The 26944-nt window shown below is 34.6% G+C and overlaps 1 protein-coding gene across 1 annotated transcript in view; it reads right to left on the bottom strand.

The window, feature by feature from the left end:
* Positions 1 to 22733, bottom strand: part of LOC124371153 (general transcription and DNA repair factor IIH helicase subunit XPB-like) — a 46878-nt gene extending 24145 nt beyond the window's left edge. Inside the window, exons 1-9 of the mRNA XM_046829467.1 lie at positions 22407 to 22733; positions 18630 to 18710; positions 17216 to 17349; positions 16783 to 16893; positions 15855 to 16004; positions 8947 to 9120; positions 7853 to 8020; positions 6781 to 6878; positions 6537 to 6643 (exon numbers count right to left, since the gene is read on the bottom strand). Of these exons, the coding sequence (XP_046685423.1) occupies positions 6537 to 6643; positions 6781 to 6878; positions 7853 to 8020; positions 8947 to 9120; positions 15855 to 16004; positions 16783 to 16893; positions 17216 to 17349; positions 18630 to 18710; positions 22407 to 22440 (1057 nt within the window). The 5' untranslated portion in view covers positions 22441 to 22733. The remainder of the gene's footprint in view (positions 1 to 6536; positions 6644 to 6780; positions 6879 to 7852; positions 8021 to 8946; positions 9121 to 15854; positions 16005 to 16782; positions 16894 to 17215; positions 17350 to 18629; positions 18711 to 22406) is intronic.
* Between the last annotated feature and the right edge of the window lie 4211 nt (positions 22734 to 26944).

Genomic DNA, 26944 nt, shown 5'->3' with positions numbered 1-26944 from the left:
CATCTATTTTGTCTTCTTGAGTGCCACTGATGATAAACCTTTCTTGGGCTCTAATAAATGTTTTCCTTAGTTCTTCGGACTCTAGGTCAGTAATACCTCTTTTGTTTTGCTTTCTTCGGGTGAGCTTGTAGGGACAAGTTGTGTTCAGCGCCATGAGTAATGTGTTAATGAAGCTATTGTATGCTAAATCAGCACTTTCAGTGTCGTAAACCTCATGCCAGTCTTGCTCAGCTAGAAGATTCTTAAGTGCTGTTAGGTTCTGTGTGCTGAAGTGACGTCTATAAGATGAGGAGTTCTTTGTTATTTTGGACTGGACATCAATACTTGTTAGTTGCGCAGTGTGATCGGAGATCCCGTTGTTTATCACGTCAACATGAACCATACGGTTGTTGAGATTAGTGCCCACAATGTCAATTGATGTTCTGGAGATCTTGGTGATTCTTGTAGGTGGAAGATTAAATCTATTAATGTTGTAGGTGGCCAACATTTCCCTCAAACTAATATTGTCGTTTTTGTTGTTTGAGTGTTCCAAGCCATCTACATTGAGGTCCCCAACAATACATATGCCACCGTTATTTGCAGGGATGGCGTCTAGAATACTGGACAGAAGATCAAGTGCACTTTGAAGTGGAGCACTTGGAGGTCGATAAATGCCAATGATGTACAAGTGTCGTCCCCTACTGATTGATAGTTTTACTGCTGCTGATTCACACACTAGTTCTGTGCTAAGTCCCTCGATGTTCAGACTCTCAACTGTATTGGCCAGGCTATTGAGTTTGTAGATGGCTTCACCTCCTTTTTGGTGGTTGCTTCTGCCAAAGGCAGCCACCAGTGAGTAGTCTGTAAGTCTTGTGTTGGCAATGGAGGATGGAGTTAGGCCGTGTTCAGTAAGAACAGTTATGTGAGGTTTCGTTAGAGTCAGAAAGTGATTTAGTCTCTCAATCTTGTTATTGAGACGGTCAACATTTTGGTGGACAATTAATGTTTTTTTAAAGCTGAGTTTATGAACACTCTTGAGACATATTTCAGTTGGCCTGTTTTCCATTTTGCAGTTTTCTTCTGGCTTATCAATAAAAAACTCTTCTGGTCCACACTGGCATCAGCCGCAGCTCTTGATGGAAAAACTGAATGCCTACTTCCATAGACAGACTGCATGGTATCAAAATTTTTAGGGGTTTTCGTGAGGGTTCCTGCACTGTTTATTTCGTTGTTAGGTGGCCTATGTACTTCAGCCACCACTACAATCTTATTATAGCCTTCATCCTCGCTGAGGCAATGTTTTGACTCCATCAGAGGCGTTTGGCAATTTACTGGTTGTAATGAACTGGGCTGGATGGATGATTTTTGGCCAGATAAGTGGGAACCAAGTGGTAGATGTCTACTTTCTTTTTCTACAGTTGTGTTAGTTGATAGTTTGGGTTGTAGAATTTTTGACGTTGCGGCTGCTTTCACCACTTGAAGGGAGACACTAAACATGTTTTTCTTTTTACCTGTGGTTGAGTTGATGTTGCCCTGATGGGTTTTTCCACTTACGTTTAAATAATTGGATTTAACCTGAGATTTTCTATTGATGAAGGGTGTGTTCTGTGTAAGCTTCAGTGGGCTCGCTGTAGGCTTTTGTTTGTTAAATAGTCGAAGTTGATTTTGGAGTACTTCAAAAGATCGCTCCATAAGTTCTTGGCGAGCCTTCAGCTGAGCCACGTCAAGTATTAGGGGTAAAGAAAGGTCTTGAGAGGTAAATTCTGAGTTATCCGTTTGTATTTCAGTTGTTTTGAATGATTTTCTTGTTTCATCTACATTGTGTTTATTTTGTCTAACTTCCTGTAATGCTAATTTAAGATTTTCATTTTCCTTTTCAAAGGTGAGTAGGGCAGCTTCCATTTCCCTATCCTGATCTTCACACATTTGCCTCAGAGTACGTTGAAGATCTTTTTCCTTGACCAGTTGGACCTCCACCTCCTGTAGCATTTCAGTTAAAACTGCATTGCGTTTCAACAGAGCTTCGTTTTCGTTTTCTAGTTTTAAGATTTTGTCTTCATTATTCACTAATTGAGAGTTTTTAAGCGTCAGCTCATATAGTTCCTGCTTTAGTTGAATATTCTCAGCTAGAAGCGCATTTCCAGCTTCTGCAGCCAGGGTGAGAGATGTTTCAAGATCTTCAATTTCATCCAAGTTCTGTATTCTACTTTGGACGTTTTTCATTTGCTGGTCCAGGTCACCACTGTTGTTATGGTGCATTAGTTTACTAAACGCTGATTCAGCCTCTTTTAAAGCTAAGTTGAACTTCCTGTTTCTACAGTTGTCTGCTAGTGGATTCCCATAAATATGTACATTTTCAGAATAGCTAAGCAGATCAGATTCTTTAGTTGTTACAGTAGTATTATCACCAAAACAGATAATATTGAATTTTGTTGAAGCATTCTCTCTATTAATTATTTCGGTTATTTTGGCAGGCCAATGACGAAAGCCTTTCAGTTTAATAAAAACTATATCACCTATTGAGAATTGTAGCTGATTCCCAGGCATGGTCACTAGCATGTAAAATTTATCAGTGGTTTTCAAATATTTGTATTGCTTCTTTGGCCATTAGCTAGTTTGAATATTGTCAATTTATAAAAGTTGATTTGATTGTAAGCGAGTATTAGCCTACAACTAACAAATCAAATCAAAAGCAATGGCTAAAATCTCTGTAGAAACTGTTAATTGTAGTACACAGTCAGGGTAGTTTCCAATATTTGTATATTATTCATTGATAATAATTAATATTTTTTATTTTTTAGCAACTGGAGAAAAGCAAATAAACAAATAGAATGTTTTAAAATATTTAAAATTTGTTTACAGGTAAAATATGAGAAAGTTTGATAAACAACACACAAACAGATAGACACTGAACAAGAAAGTTTGTCAATGCTGATTACTGATTTCATCTACAGCCAATGTATAGCCCAACTTGACAAATGAGATAGTGTCAATGATGTCAATTTACTTAATAGCTTGTCAATGTCTATAGATACTAGCATAGCCCAGCACCGGGACTGTTAGATAATGACAGCTGGAAACAGCTGGTTTTCAGTAGTAATCAACCAACTTTCCTGCAAGCTGTTTGTAGTGTGGTATCCTGTTTGGAGAATTCTGCCACAGGAAGACTACAGTAGTCAATCTCTGGAGTAGTGTAATTTTAACCAAATAATAATAACAACCATTGCTGTTTTTTTTATGAACATGTTATAATAAGTAATGTAGTATAATTTTAACCAAATAATAATAACAACCACTGCTTTTCTTGGTGAACATGTTATAATAAGTAAGTATACACATCGCTTTCTGAATATTTTAAAAATATTTGCCAATCAAGTTAAACTGTTAATGAATTTATTTCTAAAGAGTAAAAAAGAAGGGAAGATGTAAATAGAAAGGTACACTTCCAAAAGAGTTAATATGGATGATATTGCAATTCATGTCTTGGGAGCCATTTTGTTTATCATATACATTAACGATTTGTGTAATGCTAGGCTTAAAGGAAAGTTAACTTCCTTTGCAGATGATACTGCTTTCTGCTATGATAAATCCAACTGGGACTTAGTGCAGTCAGATATGACAAACGACCTTCGGGCTTTGCAGTGGTGGTTTACCACAAACCATATGCTGCTGAGCGCAGAAAAAACTAAGTTCATTTTATTTAGTCTTAAGGGTAGTTTTAACGCTTTTGAACAAGTAAAATACTCATGTGCTGATTGCCTCGATCAACAAGGTGTTTGTGTGAATAATAAATGTACATACATAAGTAGAACCAATGAAATCAAGTACCTAGGGGTTTTTGTGGACAAGGAGGTTTCTTGGAAAATTCATTTGAATAAACTTAAGGGTAAAATCAATAATATTTTAAGGTACTTTTATTTCTTGAAACATTTAAGTAACAGTGATGTTTTACGAACTTTGTATTTTGCTTTGGTGCAAAGTAGGTTAGAGTACGGAATTATACTATGGGGTAACACATTTAACACATATCTAAACCCAATTTTAATTCAACAAAAACATATAGTAAGATTAATTTTGTACAAGTCTAAATTTGAACACACACAACCTTTGTTTGTATCCCTAAGAATATTGCCTCTTAAGTATTTGTTTGTATATAAAGTTCTTAAACTGTTTTATTTAAAAAGTGGGAACATGCCCCAAAACGACAATGCTTATAAACAAAAACTAAGAAATGTTGATACTTTCATAGTACCTAAACCTAGAAATGTCTTTTTTACTAAAACCTACAGTTTTCTTGCGCCTAGAATGTTCAATTTGCTACCTAAAAAAATTAAGGTTGCAAAAAACAAGTATTTTTTTCAGTTCAGATTAAAAAAATGGCTTATTAAATTAGAAGATATAAGTTTTCTATTTACAATTCAACAATAGGTTTGTCCTAGTTAGTTAATATTTTGGTCACAATTTATTTAATAAAACCAATTTAGCTCAAAGTTTTTCTTACACACAAATGCAACAGTTTGTTCAAGCTAAAGTTAGTTTAAGTAAAGAACACATATTATTGCCATATCTTTAGTAATTAGAGGCTTTTTTGAAAAACCGACAACATTGTAAACTATTGCTTTCTGAACGCTCAATTTTCAATGTTTAATGTGAGCAGAAGGAACCTCTAATCAGGCTCTGCCTTAGAGGCCCTATATTTTCTTGAGAAAAATTGCAGTGTTTTTAAAAAATACGTATTAGTAGTTTATAAGTATACATTGTTATTAGTATGTAGCTAAATACTCAAATGTAACTAATTCTTGATCAGTGCTGTATTTTGTATTTGTTGTAAAAATGTGTTCTCAAGAAAAAAAAACATTCTTCTTCTTCTTCTTAAATCATTCTTCTTCTTCATGTTCATGTAACAGGTCAAATTACGACATTTGAATATTCGCGGGGAATTGGCAGACTGTGACGTCAATGAATCGGCAGACTGTGACATCAGTGAATCACATGTTGTCGGAATTGAGATTTATTTAATAACGAAGACATTTATTGAACTTTATACGGGAAAAGATTTGATTAATTAAAATGAAGTAAACATAACCAAAATTCGTGTTTTACAAAAACATTAAATAGAATTACGCAGAAGAGCCAATTGTGGTATGAATGACTTGTAAATTTATGACGTCATAAAGCACATGTTGCTAAAAATTTAAATAAAAAACTTTGAAAAATTAATAAAAAGAAAATAGAAATACTTAAATTGATTAATTATAGTAAACGTGATAAATTTCGACAATTATAAGAAAGGATTAAATTAAATTTATTCGTGAAGACGCTGATTTGAACGAGAGAAGTGATGAGTGTTGTTTTGAATCAGTATCCGTCGTATTATACGGAGATTCGTTCTTCTACCATCAGACTCGAAGCAAGGAGGTTGTGTTAGTTCTCCTGGGAAAGTAATGATCTGTTGTATAGTATATTGAAATTTAATCAAGGATGGGATATTGTTTAGACTTTTAAAATTATCAAAGCACTGCAAGGTGAGTGAGTTTATAATATTGTTGAGAGTGTGACATTTAATAAACTAATCTCGTAGTCACTTGCTTTGACTTTCTTTAAATATCCCTTTTACAAAAAGTGTGGAGTGATGTTAAATTTTGTAATTATTACTTAATATATTTTGGAACCCTGACACACACAGACTTGTCTCTGGTGATAACACCAGAGACATTCAAATCTAATAATTTTTTAGTAATACGAGGAAATACAGCTAGCATTGGGCAAGATGGCGACCGATACTATGATGAACAACATGGTATAACAACGTGCCACTGGTGACAAGGCGCGTACAACTACATGGTGAGTGAATAATTCTAAAGAACTGACTTTCAGCAAATTATCGTAACCAACGTGGGAGTGACACATAGCAAATTGGTGTTATAACCTGGGACTCTCATCAAATTTACACTCGCATCAAATTTGACCTATATCAATAGGCGCAGCAACGAGGGGTCCTCATCAAATTTGACCTACATCATTCATTTGTTATATTGTAAATTGGCAGATGTAAGTTGATTAATAAGGTACAGAGTGCCGTGATACAGAAACCCACATTCAACTATGATAAGCTTTAAACAATCCATAACAATATTAGCAAAATAATTTAAACTTAGAAAGACTGTACTGTGTGCTTAGATACTGTACAGTAGTCACTGTTATAAGAATGTAATAAACCAAAAATTAAATATTCAATTATACCTCCATATAGTCTGCAAAATATTCAGTGAAATTTTCTATTATAACAGGAATTTTGTCGTACAAAAAAACAGTCGGTATAACCTCTATGTCGAACCCCAGAACTAAACCGGGCAATATTAAGAAATCGCTCTCCTGCCACACTTTCCTAACATTGGAGGATATTTACTTACAACCTGCTTCTCAGTTAATGGCCCCATCAAAATTTTTAGAAAAATCAGGCCCATTAAAATCTGACTAACCCTGGTGTATTTTAAAACAACATCAAAGTGAAATTCTAAAATAAATTTCTTGTAGCCTCCATGCAGATGGCTTACCGCAGGGCAGAACAATGACACCAGAACGAGCTCGACCGTTGCCAAACATTTTCCTGAGACTTTTTTCCTGGTACGGCCTCAGCACAGCTGATGGTTTCAGGTCAATGCTGTAAAAATAGTTAAAGAACAAAATTATTAGTGTATAACAAGTCAATGAACATAAAATATAAAAACTACTCAAGGAACATCCTTTTGTAGGTGACACAAAAAATTAACAAAATAATTTAATCAAGTAGTTACTTACTTAATGTCAGGATTGACAGTGTCATTGCGAAAGTCATACTCCGCTAGTAGTGGATGTTCCAACTCTATGCATCGCTTCTGTATGACTTCTATTTTTTCCTAAAAACACATTGAACCAAATTATTTACTAATTTTGGTAAATTTTAATTTTGTGTTACTATTGTTCTTAACCACTAACATTTTTTTATGTGAAATTAAACTAATTAAAACAACTTCCAGAATTTTCTGCTGAATATACATTTACTTTTAAAATCTTTGAACCACCTCTATTTTTTAACGGATAAAGCTTTTGAAGTGCGGTTCACGACATACTTCTTTGCTTCACTAGACTTTTAAAATGATGTGCATATCAACCTATGCTTACATTACAAATTTTCTACTGACTCTTCGTGGAACGTTCCCATAGAAGAATAGCAGGACACTAAATAGATCTTTAAGTCGGTGTTTGTTCATAGTGATCATGTGTGCAGTTTTGTACTTTCATGATATGGTTACGATAAAATTAAGCCATTCTTGCACATAATATCAGTATTGAACTTTCGAGTGCCTCCATTTTGATTTTCCACCGACTCCTTACAGACCATCTCCCTGACGTGGTTAAAACCTACTGATTCTATGAAAAAGTTCAATTTTATTCCCTTATATTACTGTACAAAGTTTTATGTTTGTACGTTTAAAAGTACAGAAGATATTAGACCGGTTCAAGACTTTTCAGCACCCCTGTATATCAACAATTTCAACATATCGTAGGTGTTGAAGACATGTAAAACACAGTTCAGATCCATTTTTAACAACAAAAACTTTTGAAAAATATTAAAACGAAGCTAATTTACATAAGTAGTAAAATATATAAGTAGTATATGAACTAACAAAATGGAAAAACAAACAATAACAACTTAAACATATAATAGGCAATAATTTTTAGTTCTATTTAAAATTATTTGTTTTTTTTTTTACAAAAAAGGTTGTAAATGAGCTATCCCTCAAAAGTAAAAAACAGTTGAAAATACTTAAACGTTATGTTACTGAATATGTGGTATCAACCGGAACTCTAAGATATTAAAGTAAAGCACCTGATTGACTTCAAAAGACACTGTCTTCAGGTTAGCTTCTTCATCATCGTCTTCATCCGCCTTGTCCATCTTGTCGTAGAAATCAGTTATATCTTCAGGGACCACCTCTTTGATCTCATCATCCGTTGGGGGCGGAAGTTCTGTCTGTACTGGCTGGCTACTTCGGAACTGTAGAGGCAAATGTCAGACGACTTAGCAAAGGTCAAATTTAATGGCTACACATGCAATTTGACATCAATGGTAAAGAACACAAAAGTAAACAATACATGTGTTTTTTTCATGCACACAAGTATTGTTAGTTTTGAATGTCAATAAAAATTCATACAGACTTATTTGCTTCTTTTATTTTCATATGAATAATTCAAATATATAAGAAAGTTTCCAGGTTTCAATAGTGAATTTTGATAAAACTGTACTTAAGTATTTAAGATATAATTTGTACAAGAAGATAATACTCGTAAACTTTTCAGACCTCGATATACCTCGTACCTTTCTAAACGCCCTTTGCTCATCCAGCTGGACTGTTAAAACTTGTTTATAGAATAGGTCCATTAGAATACACAGGATAGCACACTATACAGTACACTATAGTCGCAACGTTCTCGCTAGCCACAAATTCCAACATATGATTACCAGAGTACTTCTATTATTGATCTCTGATTTAAATTGAACACTTTTTCTGGAAGAACCTAACTTAGGGATATTTAATTTTCAACATTGTATTCTTTTATAAAGACCTATAAAATTAATGAGACAGTGGGTCATTTTAAAAATCTTTTGTCCCAACAAATCCTTATTCGGGAGAGAGGTAAATATTAAATATTTTTTGATACAATAAAAATATATTCCTACTTGGGTTATGTTACAAAATTCAATCAAGAAAATCTTTTCAGTTGCTCATGTTAAAAATAAAATAGAGATGGAACTATGTAAAAACAAAGCAGTGAAATATTTACACATGACAACAGTACGCTTACTTAATAAATAAAGCATTAAATGTATAAGACAGATATCATAGATATGGCCTAATTTGTATACTAAATATTAACTTTTATCTGAACAAACTTCTGAGTGGTGGATTCTGCGATACTGACCAGAGGTAACCCCTTGTTCTCCAGAACTTGAGGAATGAGTGTTGTTTCCTTCTCCTTATCCACGGCCCGCCGCAGACGACACTCCTGTATCACAGGATCCTTGAGGAGCTTCTGGAGTACCTCTGGGAATGGAGATTCCACAAAATACTTGTTGTGCTTCAGGACTAGTTTCACCTAGAGCCATAAACATTAGTAAGTAACAAGAGTGTACAAAATTGCTTAATGCTGGTAATGAGAAAAAAATTACATCAATTACAATAAAACCTTCAACACTGTGAGGCGGGATACTCTGCTTATAATGAATCTTTTGTACTGTGTCAGAATACTAATTTATTTTAGGGTGCGCCTCTAGTACATCTCTCTTACGCCACTCCGTGTGTCTCTAGTACATCTCCCGCATACCACTGTTACAGTTCCAGTTGACCCTGAACATTTGGAGTCAACATATAGACTAGATTATCGTTTAGGAATCCAATGACATAATAAAATTTTCAGGTAGCAGGAGAACCCACTTATTCCAGTTACTATACATTATCTTTATCCAGAGATGCATTTTCAATTTAATTAAACATTAATGGTAAAAATATTACATTCATAATTTGACGCAACAGTGTAAATTTCAAAGGCAGGATGTTATTTATTAAGTACTCTCCTCTAACTACAACATTGATAACAATATTATAACTCTCACTGAAGTTCAAAGTGGATAGTACAAGATATAAAGGTCAGATTGATATAGTCAACCTTATTAGGTACAAGAGTCAATCATTCAAGGAGGATAAAAATTGAAACAATTGCAAAAACTATTACAGTGACCAGTAACAATAAGTACATTTCAATCAAACGCTAGAATTGTAAGGAAGTAAATTAATGCTTTGTTCTAGCTAATCAGTCGTATTCAGTCGTTATCAGGCAGCCGGTGGGTGCGGTGCTCCGCTTATCTGCAGTGAACTTCGTCCGCTAACGTCGTGCCTAATCCTGTCCGGCCCGCTCACTGATTGTGCCGAGTATTTATTCGTATATTTTTAATAAATTGTACTCAGTGTCATTTTTAAATCGTGGTGTTTGCACAAAATGCCGGGTAAATGTGCCAAGTGTGTGTTGGATTTTGCGTCAACAGACATTGTGGCAAAGTGTACAGACTGTAAATTGGAGTTTCATCCTACTTGTACACGTGTTGGTTCTGCTCAATTCACAAAGTCGAAAAATAAAACGTGGAAATGTGATGTTTGTGTGGACGAATCAACCTCGACAACATCAGTCCGAAGTACAGAAGACGAAGATAAGAAGACAATCCTAGAAGCAATAAAATCCCTAAAATCCTCCATGGAAATTAAAATTGATAAAGTCAGATCTTCAATCCATCTTTTATCAGAAGATATTCGGTCGCTGAAAACCAATGTGGAAAATTTAGACAGACGGCAGAATGAGTTGGAGCAGCGCTGTGTTACTCTCGAACAGAAAAATGGACTGTTGACAGACGAGTCGCGGGTCTTGAGGCTTCAGTTGCAGGATGTGGAGCAACACTCGCGGTCATCTAACTTGGAGATTATCGGCATTCCACAGACGCAGGGGGAGGATGTCTCCGAGATCCTCGGGAAAGTGGCAAGTGTCATCGGGATCGACTACAACAGAGGAGATGTGTCGATTGCTCACCGCCTTCGCCTGTACTCTCATAAGCACACACACCCGCCTCTCATCGTGCAGTTTACGTCGAGGATGGTCAGGGAGATGTGGCTGGCTGCCGCACGAGTCAAGAGAAACCTTGTGGCTTCGGATATCGCAGCTTCGTTCCCCGCGACCAGCGTATTTATTAATGAACACCTTACCCCCAGTAACAAGGCACTGCTTGGAAGGGCCAGAAGACTGCGGCGAGAGGGAAAGCTTCACTACGCTGGTTTTGTCAACGGTAAGGTCCTGATCAAGCCCAGGGAGGAGGATGCTGCCATCAGAGTGCTGGAGATGGAGGAGATGGACAAATACAATTGACCGCAAGTATTGATACTGTGGTAGTTTGATTGTTTTTTTAAGAATAACAGATTAGAGTTATATATTTATTATTATTAATCTTAAATTTTCTTTTGGTTTAATTGAGTACATAGCTTTTTTATCCTCATAAACAGTATTATTTATTATAAATTTAATTAATTAACTATTAAAAATCAAGCTAATTCATAGTGCAAGGCAAGTGATGTTCAAAGCGTAAGAAAGATTTCAAGGTTGTTTTTTATTTGTATTATCCTTGATTGTGAATCCCTCAGGATTCATAATCGGGAGTATTATCTATCTGCAATTATTTCACAATGTGCATCTCTGTCTGTCTATAAGACATGCAGTGTCAGCAGTTAGGATTTAAAAGAAAGATTTTTGTTTACTAAAACCATTACTTAAGTAAGTTGACTATCCTCTGTTTGTTGTTATTCTTTGTTTGTATGTTTGTTTTTTAAATCCACAAGTAAGTTTTGTTTTAATTACTTTTTGTGTTCGTTTTGTAAGATATGTTGTGAGAAATATAATATTTAGTTGTTATATATAACTATTATTTAAGTAAATTTTATTGTTTAAATTTAGGAAATGATTCGTTTTTTTGTCATTGGTTTTTTAAACTCACAGGGAATGTTTTGTTTAATTATTATAATTTCTTATTATTTATTAAATGTTGTAAATGAAATATCTTTATTTTAGAAAGTATCAAATAATATACAAAATGGTGTAATTAGTAAAAATATTTACCGTCATAATAAACATTAACCGTCATAGCAAAAATTATGTATAACATCTAATATCAATAACAACCAATACTCATAAATGTTATTTATTTTTTATTTTTTTACATTTTTATTTCCCATTATTTGTAATCATTGTGCGACGCATTACACTTTAGTATTAATTCACTAAAATTTAAAATAAGAGGATAAGTGTTTAAAAGACCGAGTAAATTAAAAAATCATGCTGTTATATTACAAGTAGTATTACACATTTCATGTTACAACTTTTAAATTAAGGCAAAATTGTAAATATGCTAGTATTAGTAGGCTGGGCAGGTGGGCTGTGCGGAACTTATGACAACCAAAAACGTAGTTGATGATGACGGCACTAACCTTTTTACCATTACTTGTTCAGTTTTGAAGAATATAAATCAGTATGGTGATTTTTTTATGACTAATCTGGAGGATTGCAGCCTAAATATTTTCCACTGCAATATAAGATCATATGCAAAAAACTTTGATGAATTAGCTATATTTATAGAATCGTTGAGATGTCGGTTGGATGCGATAGTTTTGACAGAGTGTTGGCTGGTGGGTGGGGGAGGGGCGGAGGCTCGATTGGAGGGGTTTGACTGTCACAGAACTGACAGACAACGGAACAAGAACGATGGAGTGGTCGTGTATGTAGGGAAACACATATCTTCAACTGTAAAACAAGTGGCTTTAGGGGACGTTTACGGTATTGCGTTAGATTTTATATTTTTTAACAAACGTTTTAATGTACTAGCTTTATACAGGACTTTTGACAGTGACATGGATATGTTCTTGGAAGGATTACACAATTATTATAAATTTATGGGTAGAAACAAAATGTGCATATTACTAGGAGACATAAACTTGGACTTACTAAAAAATGACGTACACATTGACGAATATAAAAACTGCTGTGTTGAAGCGGGACTTGTACAATGTATTGATAAACCTACCAGAGTAACTGAAAAGAGTCAGTCCAGCATCGACCATATTTTCGTACGATACAGTGACATGACCAAGGTGAAAGCCGCCATTTTCCAGACGGCTTTTACGGACCATTACAGTACTGCCCTTACGATAACAGAAACTGCTACGGACACTGACACTCAACTCCCCCCTCGCACTTACGTAGACCATGCCCTACTCACTGACAACCTCGCCAAGTCCGACTGGGAGGCAGTGTTGAACTGTCTGGAAGTCGATAGTTGTGCTAATATCTTATGCGAAAATATCAAAAACTCAATAGAAAGTTCTAAAAAAGTAGTAAAAAACGAACAGACGAGAAGAAAAAAATTGAAACCATGGATCACATATGAGCTAATCCGAGCAATACGTGAGCGGGATAAATTAAGTAAAGTGGTAAAAAAACAACCATTTAACCCAATTGTCAGACGAATCTTTCGAGCACATCGCGCAAATGTCAGTAACTTGATCAAGCAAACAAAAAGGAATTATTATAGATCAAGGATTGATCAATCCGGAAAAGATCCAAAAATTCTCTGGGGAATTATTAAAGAATTGGCAGGGAGGGATGTACAAAAAGACGTTTTTAAAATCCAAAAATATTGTCCACATATTAATGTAAACAACGATTTGTTTAAAAATGTAGCAGACGAATTTAATAACTTCTTTGTGAATGTAGGCGAAATATTAGCAAACAACATTAACCCTAGCGGCGACCCAGTTGTGACTGACGAGGACTATCGACAGAACAGTTGTTTCACAGTGCATACTGTTACAGAGGAACACATCTTACGTCATGTATCCGGTCTGCGGGGAGGGTCTGCCCCCGGTTGCAATGGCATTTCAACTGAAGTTCTTAAATTTAATTTAAATATTCTTTGCAAACCTTTACTACACTTAATCAATTTGAGCATTAGTTCTGGTACTTTCCCAAATATTTTTAAAATAGCTAAAGTTATACCGATTCATAAAGCCGACGAATATACCGATAAAAGTAATTTCCGACCGATATCTCTGCTAAGTGTTTTGTCTAAAATATTGGAAAAAATAATAAAAGAACAGCTGGTAGAATATCTCTTTACTCATGATATTATGTCGAAGAATCAGTATGGATTCCGGTCAGACAAAAACATTTCAAATGCTCTATTCGATGTCTGCAGAGAAATAAATCAAGCAATAGCAGGTCAAGAGCGTCTAATGTTAATTTTTTTAGATCTAAAAAAGGCATTTGATTCTGTAAACAGGAATAAGCTCTTAGATAAGCTTAAGGCTGTGGGTGTTCGGGGCGGCGCTCTTTCGTGGTTCCAGTCCTACCTCACAGATAGGCGACAGATAACAACGATCTGTGGTGTCAACAGCGATCAAATGCCCATTAATTACGGAGTGATCCAAGGAAGCACACTTGGGCCCATTTTATTTCTATTATATATCAATAATATATCTAAGTTGAATATAACAAGTAAATTAGTTCTTTTTGCCGATGACACTCTTATTTTAACGCGGGGAAAGACCTGGAATGAAGTACGCTTAAATGCTCTAAGTGATTTGGCAATAGTGAAAACATGGCTCGATCAAAATATTTTAACACTAAACATTTCAAAAACTAAATTTATGCCAATTTCGTTGTCTACACAATCAGATTATGTACTCTCTGACTTGACCATTCACTCTTGTGGAAATTACACAAACACTAATTGTAACTGTGGAAATATACAGCGTGTTAGCAGTTACAAATATCTGGGAATTATATTTGATAATCGTATGAAATGGACGGAACATGTTGAGTATTTGAAAAACAGATTAAGGAAATATATTTTTGCTTTTAAAGAGTTAACAAATATTCTGAACGTAAACGAAATTAGAGTAGCTTATTTTGCATTTGTACAGTCGATTCTGTCTTTTGGTATTATTGCGTGGGGTGGAGCAAATAAAACTTTAATTCATAACCTTAGTATAATTCAAAAATCAATATTAAAAGCTGCTTTTAGGAAGAGTAAACGTTGCCCGACCAGTACCCTATTCCAAGAGACTAGAGTTTTTACGGTCAGACAAATTTTCATTAAAACTGTATTAATACACACGTTCAATAATTTTAACCGAAATATTTATTCCAATTACTCATAATTACAGCACTAGATACTCTAGAAACATAGGAATTACTACCTCCAATCTTATTAAATCTTTTTCAACTACTAATTGTTATTACATTTCTCAACTACTCTACCGAAATTTGTGCTTAAAATATGAAGGCGTAGAACTTTTTCAAACAACTGCATTATCGACTTTTAAAAGGAAAGTGTCGGAACTGCTTATCAGTCTCAGTGACGAGGAAGTCGAGGCCCTCATTGTGACCGGGTACAACAGGCGGACCTGACCTTGACCCCCCTCACCTACCCCTCAGTCATTGCGTCGTGTATTGTTGCGTCCGGCTGCCCCTGGAAGGAAATAGTTGTATCCGACAGATATTAGATTGTTATGGTTTGATATATTTTTATTTATTTTTTTATTTTTAGCTTAAAGAGGTGGGTTTGTTGTCATCGTTAACTGATTGCTCCAAAACTATAAACATTAATGTATTGTATTTCTTTTATTGTTTTACTATTTAATTTTCTTAATTACAAAATATTCTATCACATAAACTAATTTTTTTTTTCTAAAAATCCGTTCCTATATCGTTGCCATAATGGCTCGGGTCTACGCACAGGCTACTTGCCCATGTAGACCCTATTTTTCCCTGATGGAATAGTATTATTGAATATTTTGCAGCCGTTTTTTACCATATTTAGATGATTATCTATTATGTTAATAATGGATGTAGGATTTATAGTAATATAGACACATTGTACGTGTTATTAATTTGTATTTGGGAAATAAATATTATTCATTCATTCAAAAGATGTGGAAGCAATATAAAAGAACTGAAACAATAGTATCTACGAATAACACAGTAACACGTTTTGTAGATTTTGAGTTTATAATAAATTTGTCAGTATTATTTTTTTATTGTTTAGATCTTTTGAGTAATTGATCATGTTCTTTATTGAATCGGTGCAATATTATGATTTCATACATATTTTTACAATTTATTTGAATGATCTGGAGCTGATGATTTTTTACTATGGATTGATTCACGAAGACAAAAAATTTGAAACATATGCATTCAAGCTAAAATATATTTCAATCCTTCGTTACACTAATCATTACCTTGCCGTAAGAAAGAGTACACAATTTGATGAACTCAACGATGCCGTCCGGTACAGTGGTCTTACTCAGCCGCTTGATGTACTCAACGATGTCATGAGTCTCTAGCCCCACACTGACAGCTGCGTACAGAGAGTAGGCAGTCAGCTTGTACTGGAAAACAAAAGCTTTGTCAGTAATAGGGAATAGGAGAATAAGGATATGAAGAGGAACATATAGGATGGATGCTGTACCCATAACAGTAATTCCTGTTTTATTCACCCATCTCCCACACGTGAAAGAAGTGAACAAATTACCTCACCCTGTACAACCCTTGCAGATTTGGTGGTTATTTTATTCGCCCTATTGAAAAACATGGATATCTCGGAGAACCTGTATCACGATTCATCCCTAAGGAGCTGAGATTTTACACATTAATTTTTCAAAAGGCATTATGATGGATTGGCAATCAAATCTTGTGCCTATTGATTATACACATGAGAAGATTGTGTTGTTCATCAGAATATTGTACTTTTGTATCAGAGCCAATCTGTGAATTGTACCTTAATGATTGGTTACCTCTGGCACTCTGTTCATGAACCTGTTCATATATCAACTACTCTATTTATATCGTTCCTACGTAATCTTTGCATACCCCAATTGCTCATTTGAGAGATTAACAAGAAAATCAATGCTCCTTCAGTTTCTGTAAAATAGTCTGAACTGGTATAAAAGCTTGCTGCATCCGATTATGCTTACTTCACAATATTCGAGGTGCTAATCATTTATAAACAAGTTTTGAGCTTACTGTACTCGTAGGAACTTAACAAATTTTCCATTGTAATAATTAGCGCACACATGCAAGCATGTTGGCACATTCAAACACTATATATAAGCTCTTAAATTTATATTATAGAATAGTAAATTGAGAAAGAGCCAAAGGAAAACTTACTTCGTGGATGTGTTCAGGACGGCAAACAGGTTCAGATATGGCGATGAGGAAGTCATGAGCATGCTTGTACACAGGTGAGAACGACTCGAGAAATATGTGTCCATTTGGAGCCTAAAGGCATGAAACAAATTTATGCTTCACATCTGTCAATAAAGTCTTATACAATAGATAATAATAAATGAGATGAGTACATTCTAAAAACAGTTAAAAAATGTACGTGTCATATTATTTTGTACAATATTTCTGAATATATGCATTACGAGTAAAAATACAAATTCCATTTCTTTCAAAAATATCAGAGACAACAAAAAACCCTATCTACGCCATTATATCAATCATTATAAATACTGGGAATTTGTACATAGATGATTAACCTTAGTTATAAAGATTACACTGAACCGAAATACACAAATGAAGCACAGATGTCACTTACCACCCACAGCGGCCGGGAAGCATGATCGGACTTTAAGGACATTTGACCCCTGTAGTCTTTGGCTCCAAACTCATCCTCCTTAACTCCCTGATCAGCTGCCTCTGCGTTCTTCTTTGCAGCTCCAGGTACTCCATCTGTTAATCAGAAATGTTATTTTAATATTTATTATACCCATTGGCATAAACATATAGCATAAAGGCTTATAAAACATTTTGTGTGAAAATAAATATCTTTTAGTTAAATAAACGAATACAACAAAGTATCAAAGGACTCCACAGAACATAACAAAAAGGTAATAGCACATTTGGACAGACAGACAGATGGACTGCGTATTAACCCTAAAATCAATAGAGTTTTTTCTTAAACCAAGAGTACACTATATACCAAGTTTCACAAATGGTCATAGCAATAGATAGTCAGACAGACCGAGTATCCTTTCACCAGTTGTTAACAGAATCAATTTCAATGTTGCTTGCAGTCCCTAGATCTTCCTATTGAGTTATCACACTCTCGGATAGATGGGCAGACGACACAAGTTCAAGAAGGCACTGTAGGGTGCTTAATAATTTAGTGGTCACATGGTGACACTATTTATTCATAATTTTACAATGGAGATATAAATCCAAAAATAACTATAAAATAAAGCTGAAACTTCAATATGTAACTTTTAAGGTAACTTAATTGGATAGATCACCAATTTGGATAAATAACCCAACAATCTGTTACATGCTTTAAACAAGAATATATGATATTCTTCAGATCTAAAGAGACTGCTATCCAAATGGTTCTCAAAAACTATCTAAGAATAACTAAGAACTAACTAACTAAACTAAGAATAAATATAAAAGTTCTTTCTTCTAAAAAAACTATCTATTAAACTGTACCTATATGTTGATTAGCAGTTTATTGTGACCAGAGATTGGAATGGGGACCAAGCAATCAAAATGAATATAATAACGAGCACATCAGAGATATGTAAAGAATAAAAAATAATGGAAGAGGTGATCTCAAATCCTTACTAGTCAAGATTATAAACACTAACTGAAAGGAATCTTTGTTAGTCATATGAACTACATTATCATATTATCCTTAGGGGATAAGTTGACATGATAAGAATTCCCAAATATTCCTTAATTAATTAACAATCTTCATCAAGTTACTTATTTTCTCCAAAAAGATCTGCCTTTCTTGCTTCACTATAAAGCACTTAACAAGATATGACGTTCTTTATAATTTGTATCGTTCTTTGGATTTTTTAACTGATTTTTTTTAGTATTGTTAAAGTGAGTCTTTAAATTTAATTAGTCAACAATACATGACTTTTCATACATATGAACAGAAATTAAGACAGCAAACAGCAACTACATAATAAAAAATTGGTTCTCTTATAATAAAATTAAACTAATTGTAATACCTTCATCGTTTCCTTCACCAGGATCATCTACATTGTTTGAATCCTCCTCTTCATCCTTCTTCCTTTTTTTCCATTTACGATCTACAAAAAATTAATTGTACATGAGAAACTCTTTAGTGAAATATCCCCATATATCTATTATGTTACTTTAAAAAATTTACCTAATTAATCACTTTTATTTAAAATGTTACCGTTTGTATTACCGTTCCCACACAATAATTAACTTACATATAATAACCATATCACACTTCATAAGTTCGCTGCGGCCTATTGTCTAGACAGTTGCAAGTTCCCCACCAAAACTGAAAGGGACTGACCGGACAGTTGTACTACCAACGCTGCAACATTCTATTTCACCTGTAACATGCTGCAATCTAGCTGCAGATCTCTGAAACTTGTCCTATATGAAATATACTTACTTTCTGCTTCTTCAGACCGGTCTGCAAATGCAGGACTACTGTCCGGATGGTGTTATAGAAACACATATACATATGGGGACTCTTACCATATGAATGTGTGTTATTTTTTAATATTACAAAATTATTCAAACAATTTTTTTTTATGTGGATTAAAAATGCTAGTGTTTCGCCACACCATACTGATATACACTATGAGTAGGACCACTGTATTGACAATTACATTGCTTAGAGGCAGAACTCTGTGAAAATAATAGTCACTCGGAGCATTTTTTGTCTTTTAGATATTATTTATCACAACTGAGTGAGTTATGATTAATTTATATATACTTAAAAAAATATATTTGCCGAAAATGCTGGCTATGTCTGGACAGTCCCGTAAACTACTGCATAAGAACCGTAACAACATCTAATACAATAATAGGATAATGTTTACATTAGTATGTTAGCTAAAACTGAAGTTAAACTATTTAAAACCACTTTTATCAATTTCTTAAAATAGTATGTTTTCATTTCCAGAAAGAATTTTTATGTGATCAGAATCCACATATTGCACAATAATTGGTAATATGTTTGAAATTTAAATTATATCCCAAATAGTCAATCTAGGGGACCAAGAGGAATCGGGATTTCTGGGTGGGGAGATAACAAGTTAATAAGGGGTAGGCATTGGTAGAGAGGATAATCGGAATACCATTGTTAACACAATAAAAGTACAAGGAATTTTAGAGATCAGAGCAGGGCTACTAACTGCATATGAGGAAAGTTTAAATTGTTCGCTACTCTCCTCTTTTTCGTCATTTTAACAACAGTTTCTGCCTCTTTGGTGAAGTTTGATTGTCATCTTTTCCTCTGTGCTCTCAGTCTTGATTGTCAATATGGACCTTATTTGCTCATCTCGTTATTAAGTCATTTTTTTCCCGTTTCATGATTGATCAGATTTTGCTACCGAGTAAATTTTAAAATAAAGACGTTCTTTGTGTTCAACGTAGCTAATTTATACATTCAAGTTGTTTTGTGTTTGTGTGCTAGTAAGCTTCTAGATCAGATTTACCTTCTAAAAGAGAAGAAAATGTTTTCCTATGGACAATACGTGTAGTGGGTGCTCTATCAAGTGTTTTGATTGCGTTAGAATGACTAGTGGGTAGACTTTAGTAAGCGGCCTACACTCGTTATTCGGTTGTCTTTATCAAATGGTTCGATGTTTTTATCCGAAGGAATAATTCGATATTATTTATTTAGCTTAGCGTATGATTTCAACTTATTAGTTACAGTAATTTTAATGTAAGCAATAAACAGCAAGAAGTAACTAATATTTTGAGACTTTGAAAATGGCGATGAATGAGGAAAACATGTGAGATATTTGTTACAAGTGTCGATTTGTTTAAGTGGCTTCAACATGTAGGTTTGGCTCCTGGTAAACCATAGGGGGAATTCTTTCCTCCATTTCACAAAAGCGGTTACTCATTGATATTTAGCTGGGCAAGTTACTAATATTGTAAGGTTTATTTGATACCTAAGTATTGGCCATAGTTGATTTTGTAACGTTAGTGTTAAATTTGAGTTTTTTAAATTATAATGTACGAGATTCTTCTTTCTGTATTTTATTAAAACTTATTGTGTACGATTTGTACATATCGAAGTTGGATAATATATCAAATTGTCCAATAAAAACAACCGAATAACGAGTGTAGACCGCTTATTAAAGTCTCCCCGACTAGTGTTTCTATAATTTGACATGGCATTTTTATTTTCTTTGTACAAAAGATGTGGAGCCATTGTCGTTTAGCTGAGGATTACACTGTTGTTTTATTGTTTTAGACAGATTTAATATGGTTAGGTGAGTTTGTAATATTTAGTGAACATGAAGGAAATAAATTATTCATCTGCAACACAATGAAACGAAAACATCTTAAATTGCGTTGCTAGTACTTTCAGGGTAAACTTTCAATTGTTCTCAATAATACTTTATAAAAAATTCTTCTTAGTAGATTGATTTCTCACCATTTAATTTCGGTAAATATTTACTTCAGCCAGTAATATTATCCTATTTTTGTTTTTCAAAAAGAAAATGCTTAAAAAATCTATTTAAACTGAAATCAATTTTATTTCTAAAAACCTGACAAATTAAAAACAAAACTTGGGAAATTATAAGGTTAAAGGCTGACCTAGCAAATCATGAATTTGACTAATTAATTTGTATATAGCTCGAAATTAAGAAAAACATTGTTCATTTGGATCAAAATTCTGCTCATTTCAGTATTATATTTCATTTACGTTTGCAAAGATGGTGCCGAATCCGATGACGTCATCACAAGGTTGAATCACGGTCACAACGTGGATGTACAACTTGGAAATATTGCTCCGCGCGGGAAAAGTTGTTCCAATTTTTATGTTCTCGAACTTCGTTATTTCTCATTTCCACCCCGTCAAACCTTATATTGTTTTGTTCTGTAGGACGATTCCAATAAGTTAATAACACGAAACTCGTATTTTGTTGCTCCATCCGTTACAATTACCAAAACTTGTTAAAGAACTATTAGTTAAATGAGCTAACAGTAATGCCTCCAACAGTTGAGACGGCACTAAAGGTAAGATATGCTGATGGCAACAAAATTATCCCTTGTGATGGTAGAGAGAGATATGTAAAATATAAACATTATATATGTCTGTTCACAAATGTTTGAAAGAGCTAGAACTATTACACTCACCTAACCATATATTATACATAACCAGAGAACAATGGCCACTATAATATATTGTAGTGTATTGTGTATTTAACAATTTAATGTTGCAACGTAAAACTAAAACCTAACCAATATGAGAAAGGAGGAAAAATATTTCAATAACAAAATGCCCAGTACAAAACAAGAATAAATATTCGATATTATCGATCACTAGTGTTGGACGCTTCTGATACTACAGCCAAATTAAACATTGAAAGTGCTATTTTCCCTATATTTAGACAATAATTGATGCCATAGTTAGGCAATGAAAATGTGTATGTAACGAAAACCGTAGTTATCCTTTTGTAAGAGCAAATCAGTATAGCTCTAGTCTCAAGGCTGGTAGAATGAAATCGATGAGGGTAACTTTCCCTCAATATTTCTAGCAAAAGGAACAGTCACAAAGACGACAAGATGGCGAAAAGGCCTAGGCTTAGGGCATACAAAATTATCCATAGAACCAATTTATAACATTTTTTATTATACTGGAAATAAGACTGATAGATTCTCTGTATATAAAACCTTCTTTTTCAGAATAAGGAAATGGAACACTTAGACCTAGGCCTAGTACGTAGGCTAGGTAAACATTAGAGAATTAAACCAACCTACTCTTAGAAATCTTTGGACAAACATACCTGTGTCTTTTTTGTTTCTTTTCGGCCCTGCCATTTAATGAACAATCTACAAAAAGTTTAAACGAATTTCCTATATCTTGAACAAATCTTCTGTATTTTCTCAGTTTACTTTGAGGTTAGTAGCCTAGTCTCCAATATTGGTTCATCACCATCAAACTTAGTCCTAAATCCTTCGGAAAAGATTTACTTTAATTGAAAGCAAACAGTTTAAGATGAAATTCACTATCACTCATTGAACAATCTTTATGACGTACAAATACGGAACATTAATACTACGACATCGTTGTCGTTACACCGCTCCTAAACGGAATCGCCTTAGAGATAGACTAATCATTGCCATCATTGGTCTTTGCTGTCTGCAGTTTGTTTGGAAACAATAAAAACTGACACGAGACTTTGATTGGCAGTTCTGTTGCAGTTTACTAACAGACCAGCAGGACTATGGCCAAAGAAGAATTTTTTATTTGGTATCAGATGACATCCGTTTTGAGATTTTAAATTCCAGATTTAAAAAGCCAGGTAACATATTGTGCAAATATATTCATATGGTGTTTTGTCCAATGTTTGTTATTAGCCCCATAGATTATGAGGATTTAATTAGATGTTCATCGTTTGTTACCGGATAATCTCCGTTTGGAGAAGCAGCGAGATAATATAGAGTGCAGAGATTGGAGTTTCTTCCAATGGTTGTCACTTCCAAACGGAGTACCTATAATTATTATTTGGAATAGTATGGTTTGTTGTAGGGAAGTCACCCCTAGTGTATTCCTTTCTAAAGCAGCGAGATAACAAATAGCGCGAAGATGCGGCTTTCTGCCGATGTTTGTTAATTACCACAAGGAATCTAGGAGTGATATATAATTTTATAAATTGTTACCAGACGATATCCTTTGAATGCCAAGTGTATTCCATCCTAAAGCAGAAAGTAAGATGGAGAGCAGAAATGGTTGTTTCTTCCAATATTTGTCACTTACATAAAGATACTAGGACAAATTTCACAATTTATGTTAATGGATCCGTTTGCAGACAAAATATAATCTGTATTAATGTCATGACAGATGTGCGAAGATAAGCGTTTTCTCGCATTTCACAAACTTTCTCAAGGATGGTAGGGAATAATTCGCTGTTTATGTCCAAGCTACCTCCATCTTGAAGGTTACTTAATGTATTTTCTGGAGCAACAAGTAACCTACATTTTATTTATTTCAACGGTACAACAACAATTTTACAATATTACAAGTAGATCCGAATGAAACCAACAATAGATAATAAGTATACAAACAAAACAAAAAAACAAAACAATATCAAGGTATTTTAACACAATATGAATTAAATAAAGGAATTATGCACCACGTATCACTTCCAGTCTCTCAGGAAACCAATAGCATTCGTCTTGAAAGAAGAATTCCCGAAGAAATTGACGGAGGAAGAAGCCGCTTCACCAGTCTTCAGGAGTCAGGATATGCCGTGGTTTTGAGCATAATTTGTTGGCTGGAAACGCCTACTGAAACTGACTTCGAGCGAGTCCCTCTCGGCACAGTGAAAGTCACAGCTCCTAGCAGGTCAGGACAGTCTATATCGCCGTTGACCAGCCCTCGCAGAAAGTTGAGGTCTTGATAAGCCCGCCGCAAAAAGAGTGGTTGGGTGACGAACAGTTCCTCCACGGTGTAGATTGGCTCTCCATATACTGATACCCAAGCCTTATTCCCAGAGCTCTGATGAAACGGACTTGCACTCTGTTGAGCATTTCAATGTGAAAGGCTTGATGAGGTGACCAAACAAGACAACAGTACTCCAGCAAAGGACGAACTATGGTTTTATAAAGAATAACAAGGGTATGGGGAGATCTGAGTTCTTTAGTGGTGCGGAGGATAAAACCAAGAAGGGAAGAAGCTTTTGAGGAAATGTGTTGGATATGAGAAAAAGGAGATAAGGAAGGAGCAGTGATGACACCCAGATCCCTCACCTCATCAACCGTCTTCAGCTTGTTCTCATTGATTGTGTAGCTATAAGAGAAAACCACTTCTCTGCGGCTGAAGTGCATCACGACGCAATTTTTTGTATTCAGCTCCATTGCATTCACTTCACACCACTTGCATATGCTATCAATGGAACGCTGGAGTTCATCTTGATCAAATGAAGAAGTGACTCTGTTAAACAGCTTGATATCGTCCGTAAAGAGAAGGAAACGAGAGGCTGCCACACTGGTGATGTCGTTTATGAAGATGTTGAATAGTAATGGTCCAAGGTGAGAGCCCTGAGGAACACTAGACACTACAGGAAAAGGGGACGAGTTACCTCCATCGCACCTCACAATGAGAAGACGATCACTCAAGTAGCTTTTCAGCCACTGAAGCAGCGATCCACAAACACCATGACCCTCAAACTTTGCAATAAGCAAACGATGGTTAACGCTATCGAAGGCCTTGCTGAAGTCTAGATAAATACTGTCCACCTGTGAAGAGTTCCTGAACGCTGTCATCACAAACTCCTGAAAAACCAATAGGTTGGTGGCCGAAGATCGTCCACGAAGAAAGCCGTGTTGTTCAGGGGAGATACGATTGTGCAGTTGAAAATATAAATGGTCAAGGATGAGACTCTCGTAGACCTTGGATAAGACTTACTGGATGACAATGGGTCGGTAGTTTCTCACGTCACATCTAGCACCACTCTTAAAAATTGGCACAACAAATTGGCCAAAGCACGAAAGAAAGAGCCCAACCTAATCCTCAGCCCATTAATATTTTGAAAATAGCATGCAAGACTTTCAGGTGTACTGTTGAAACATATTAGTTTTTTGACACTTTTATTATGGTAGGAATCTTGCAGATATCTTATTGTTATCCCAATAGTGTCACTTACCTCGATCGGTTACTAAGTTACACAGAATTGTACTACCTTGTATTTCCATGTCTATCGTGTTTAGATTATTTATATTATATCGTGAAGCAGCTAGATGATATAAAGTGCAAAGGCGAGCATTTATTCGATTTGAAGACTCTTGGAGCAATAGAAAACATTTTAAAAATACTACTAAATGTTAATAAAACATTACTTTCCCAATATGGTTTATTTTTTGGACGAAGCCTTTCGAAACCAAAGGTTTCATCATCAGGCGACTCCACAAATAAACATCATAATTAGGGTGCTGTAAGTTCGAAAGACTTGTCCAAAAAATAAAACATACTGGAAAAGTATTGTTTTATTAACATTTAGTACTATTTATTTCAATGTTCATCACTTACTTTGGGGATGATAAGGAACATTTATTCGCTCCCTATGTTCTGGTCGCGAGTAACCTCCTATTTGGAGGTCGGCTACTGTACGTTTTAGAACTGCAAGCTAGGGTGGAGGCAGAAATAGGGGTTTCTCTCGGTTTTCTAAAATTAGGTCAGGAAAGCTGAAATGGCATTTTATTTTAATTGTTGCCTTTATCTCAGGTTTTCTAAATGTAATACAATTTCGAATTTAACACATTTCGGGAACGGTTTTTATAATCTCCCGAATCTAATAACATATAGAGATTATTGTTTGAAGGAAACACTTTAGGCGGCTCTGCAGCTTTGGCATACTGTTAATACAGATGTGATGATTATAGTAACAACAAATTGCTCCGTTGATGCTGGTAGAAATTTTGACTAACACATTATTTTGAACTAAGGTTCATATCTATATAATATATTTTTGTAAATTGACTGGGGATGAGCTATTGACGTATAGGAATAATGTTAATTGTGAGTTTTAAATTATTAGTAGCCAATTTGAGTATGGAATCTTAGTAATATGTCCTTTGCCTTGAAATAATATATTTACATTATATTGTTTAAATTAAATTAAATTGAACTGAGCTTACGACTTATATTATATATTTATAAGTCTTGTATGGTTGTATTTATTGAATTGATTGATTGAATCAAAATTCGTATAAAATGCTTATAGAAAACAAGCACAGTGCATTATTTAGTTTTGTAGATTTATGCTCGTACTCTTACTACAAAAAGAGTGAAATTACAGCCAAACAATTTTACATCTTGATTTTGATATTGACTATTTGAGCACCAACAATATGGGAAATACTATTGATGAAAGCATAATGGCAACACCACAAAATTAACAATTCTACTTTGTTAATAACATTAAAAACAAAAATTGATGACGTTTAATTATGGGGTACCGTTACAAGATTGAAAACATTGATGTCCAACGTATGGTACAAAATGAAAGAGAAGAAAATACACTTTTAAGGAACTAGGAATATACTAAAAACATTGATGAAATCACTAAACGTCAACTTTTTAAAACAAACATGTTTGATATCAATAATACTAGTTCAATTTATTTATTTCCTGGTCTTTTTATTCTATCCTCTATGTGACAAGCTGTTCGCTTGCATTGCCTAGCGTCAAGTCGGGGCCAGCATAATATACTCCGTTGACCCATGGTGCTACATGTGGTACCTTTTTTCCTTTTAGTACTACATGCATTCTACTTTACCTACTAGGTCCGGTCTATAGGCTAAGGCTACACGGCTAGGCGCC

This window comes from Homalodisca vitripennis, unplaced genomic scaffold, assembly GCF_021130785.1.
Source record: "Homalodisca vitripennis isolate AUS2020 unplaced genomic scaffold, UT_GWSS_2.1 ScUCBcl_1002;HRSCAF=4059, whole genome shotgun sequence".
Classification (NCBI taxonomy): Eukaryota; Metazoa; Arthropoda; class Insecta; order Hemiptera; family Cicadellidae; genus Homalodisca; species Homalodisca vitripennis.
Note: the sequence above shows the minus strand (reverse complement) of the source record. Positions and strands in the feature narration are given on the sequence as shown.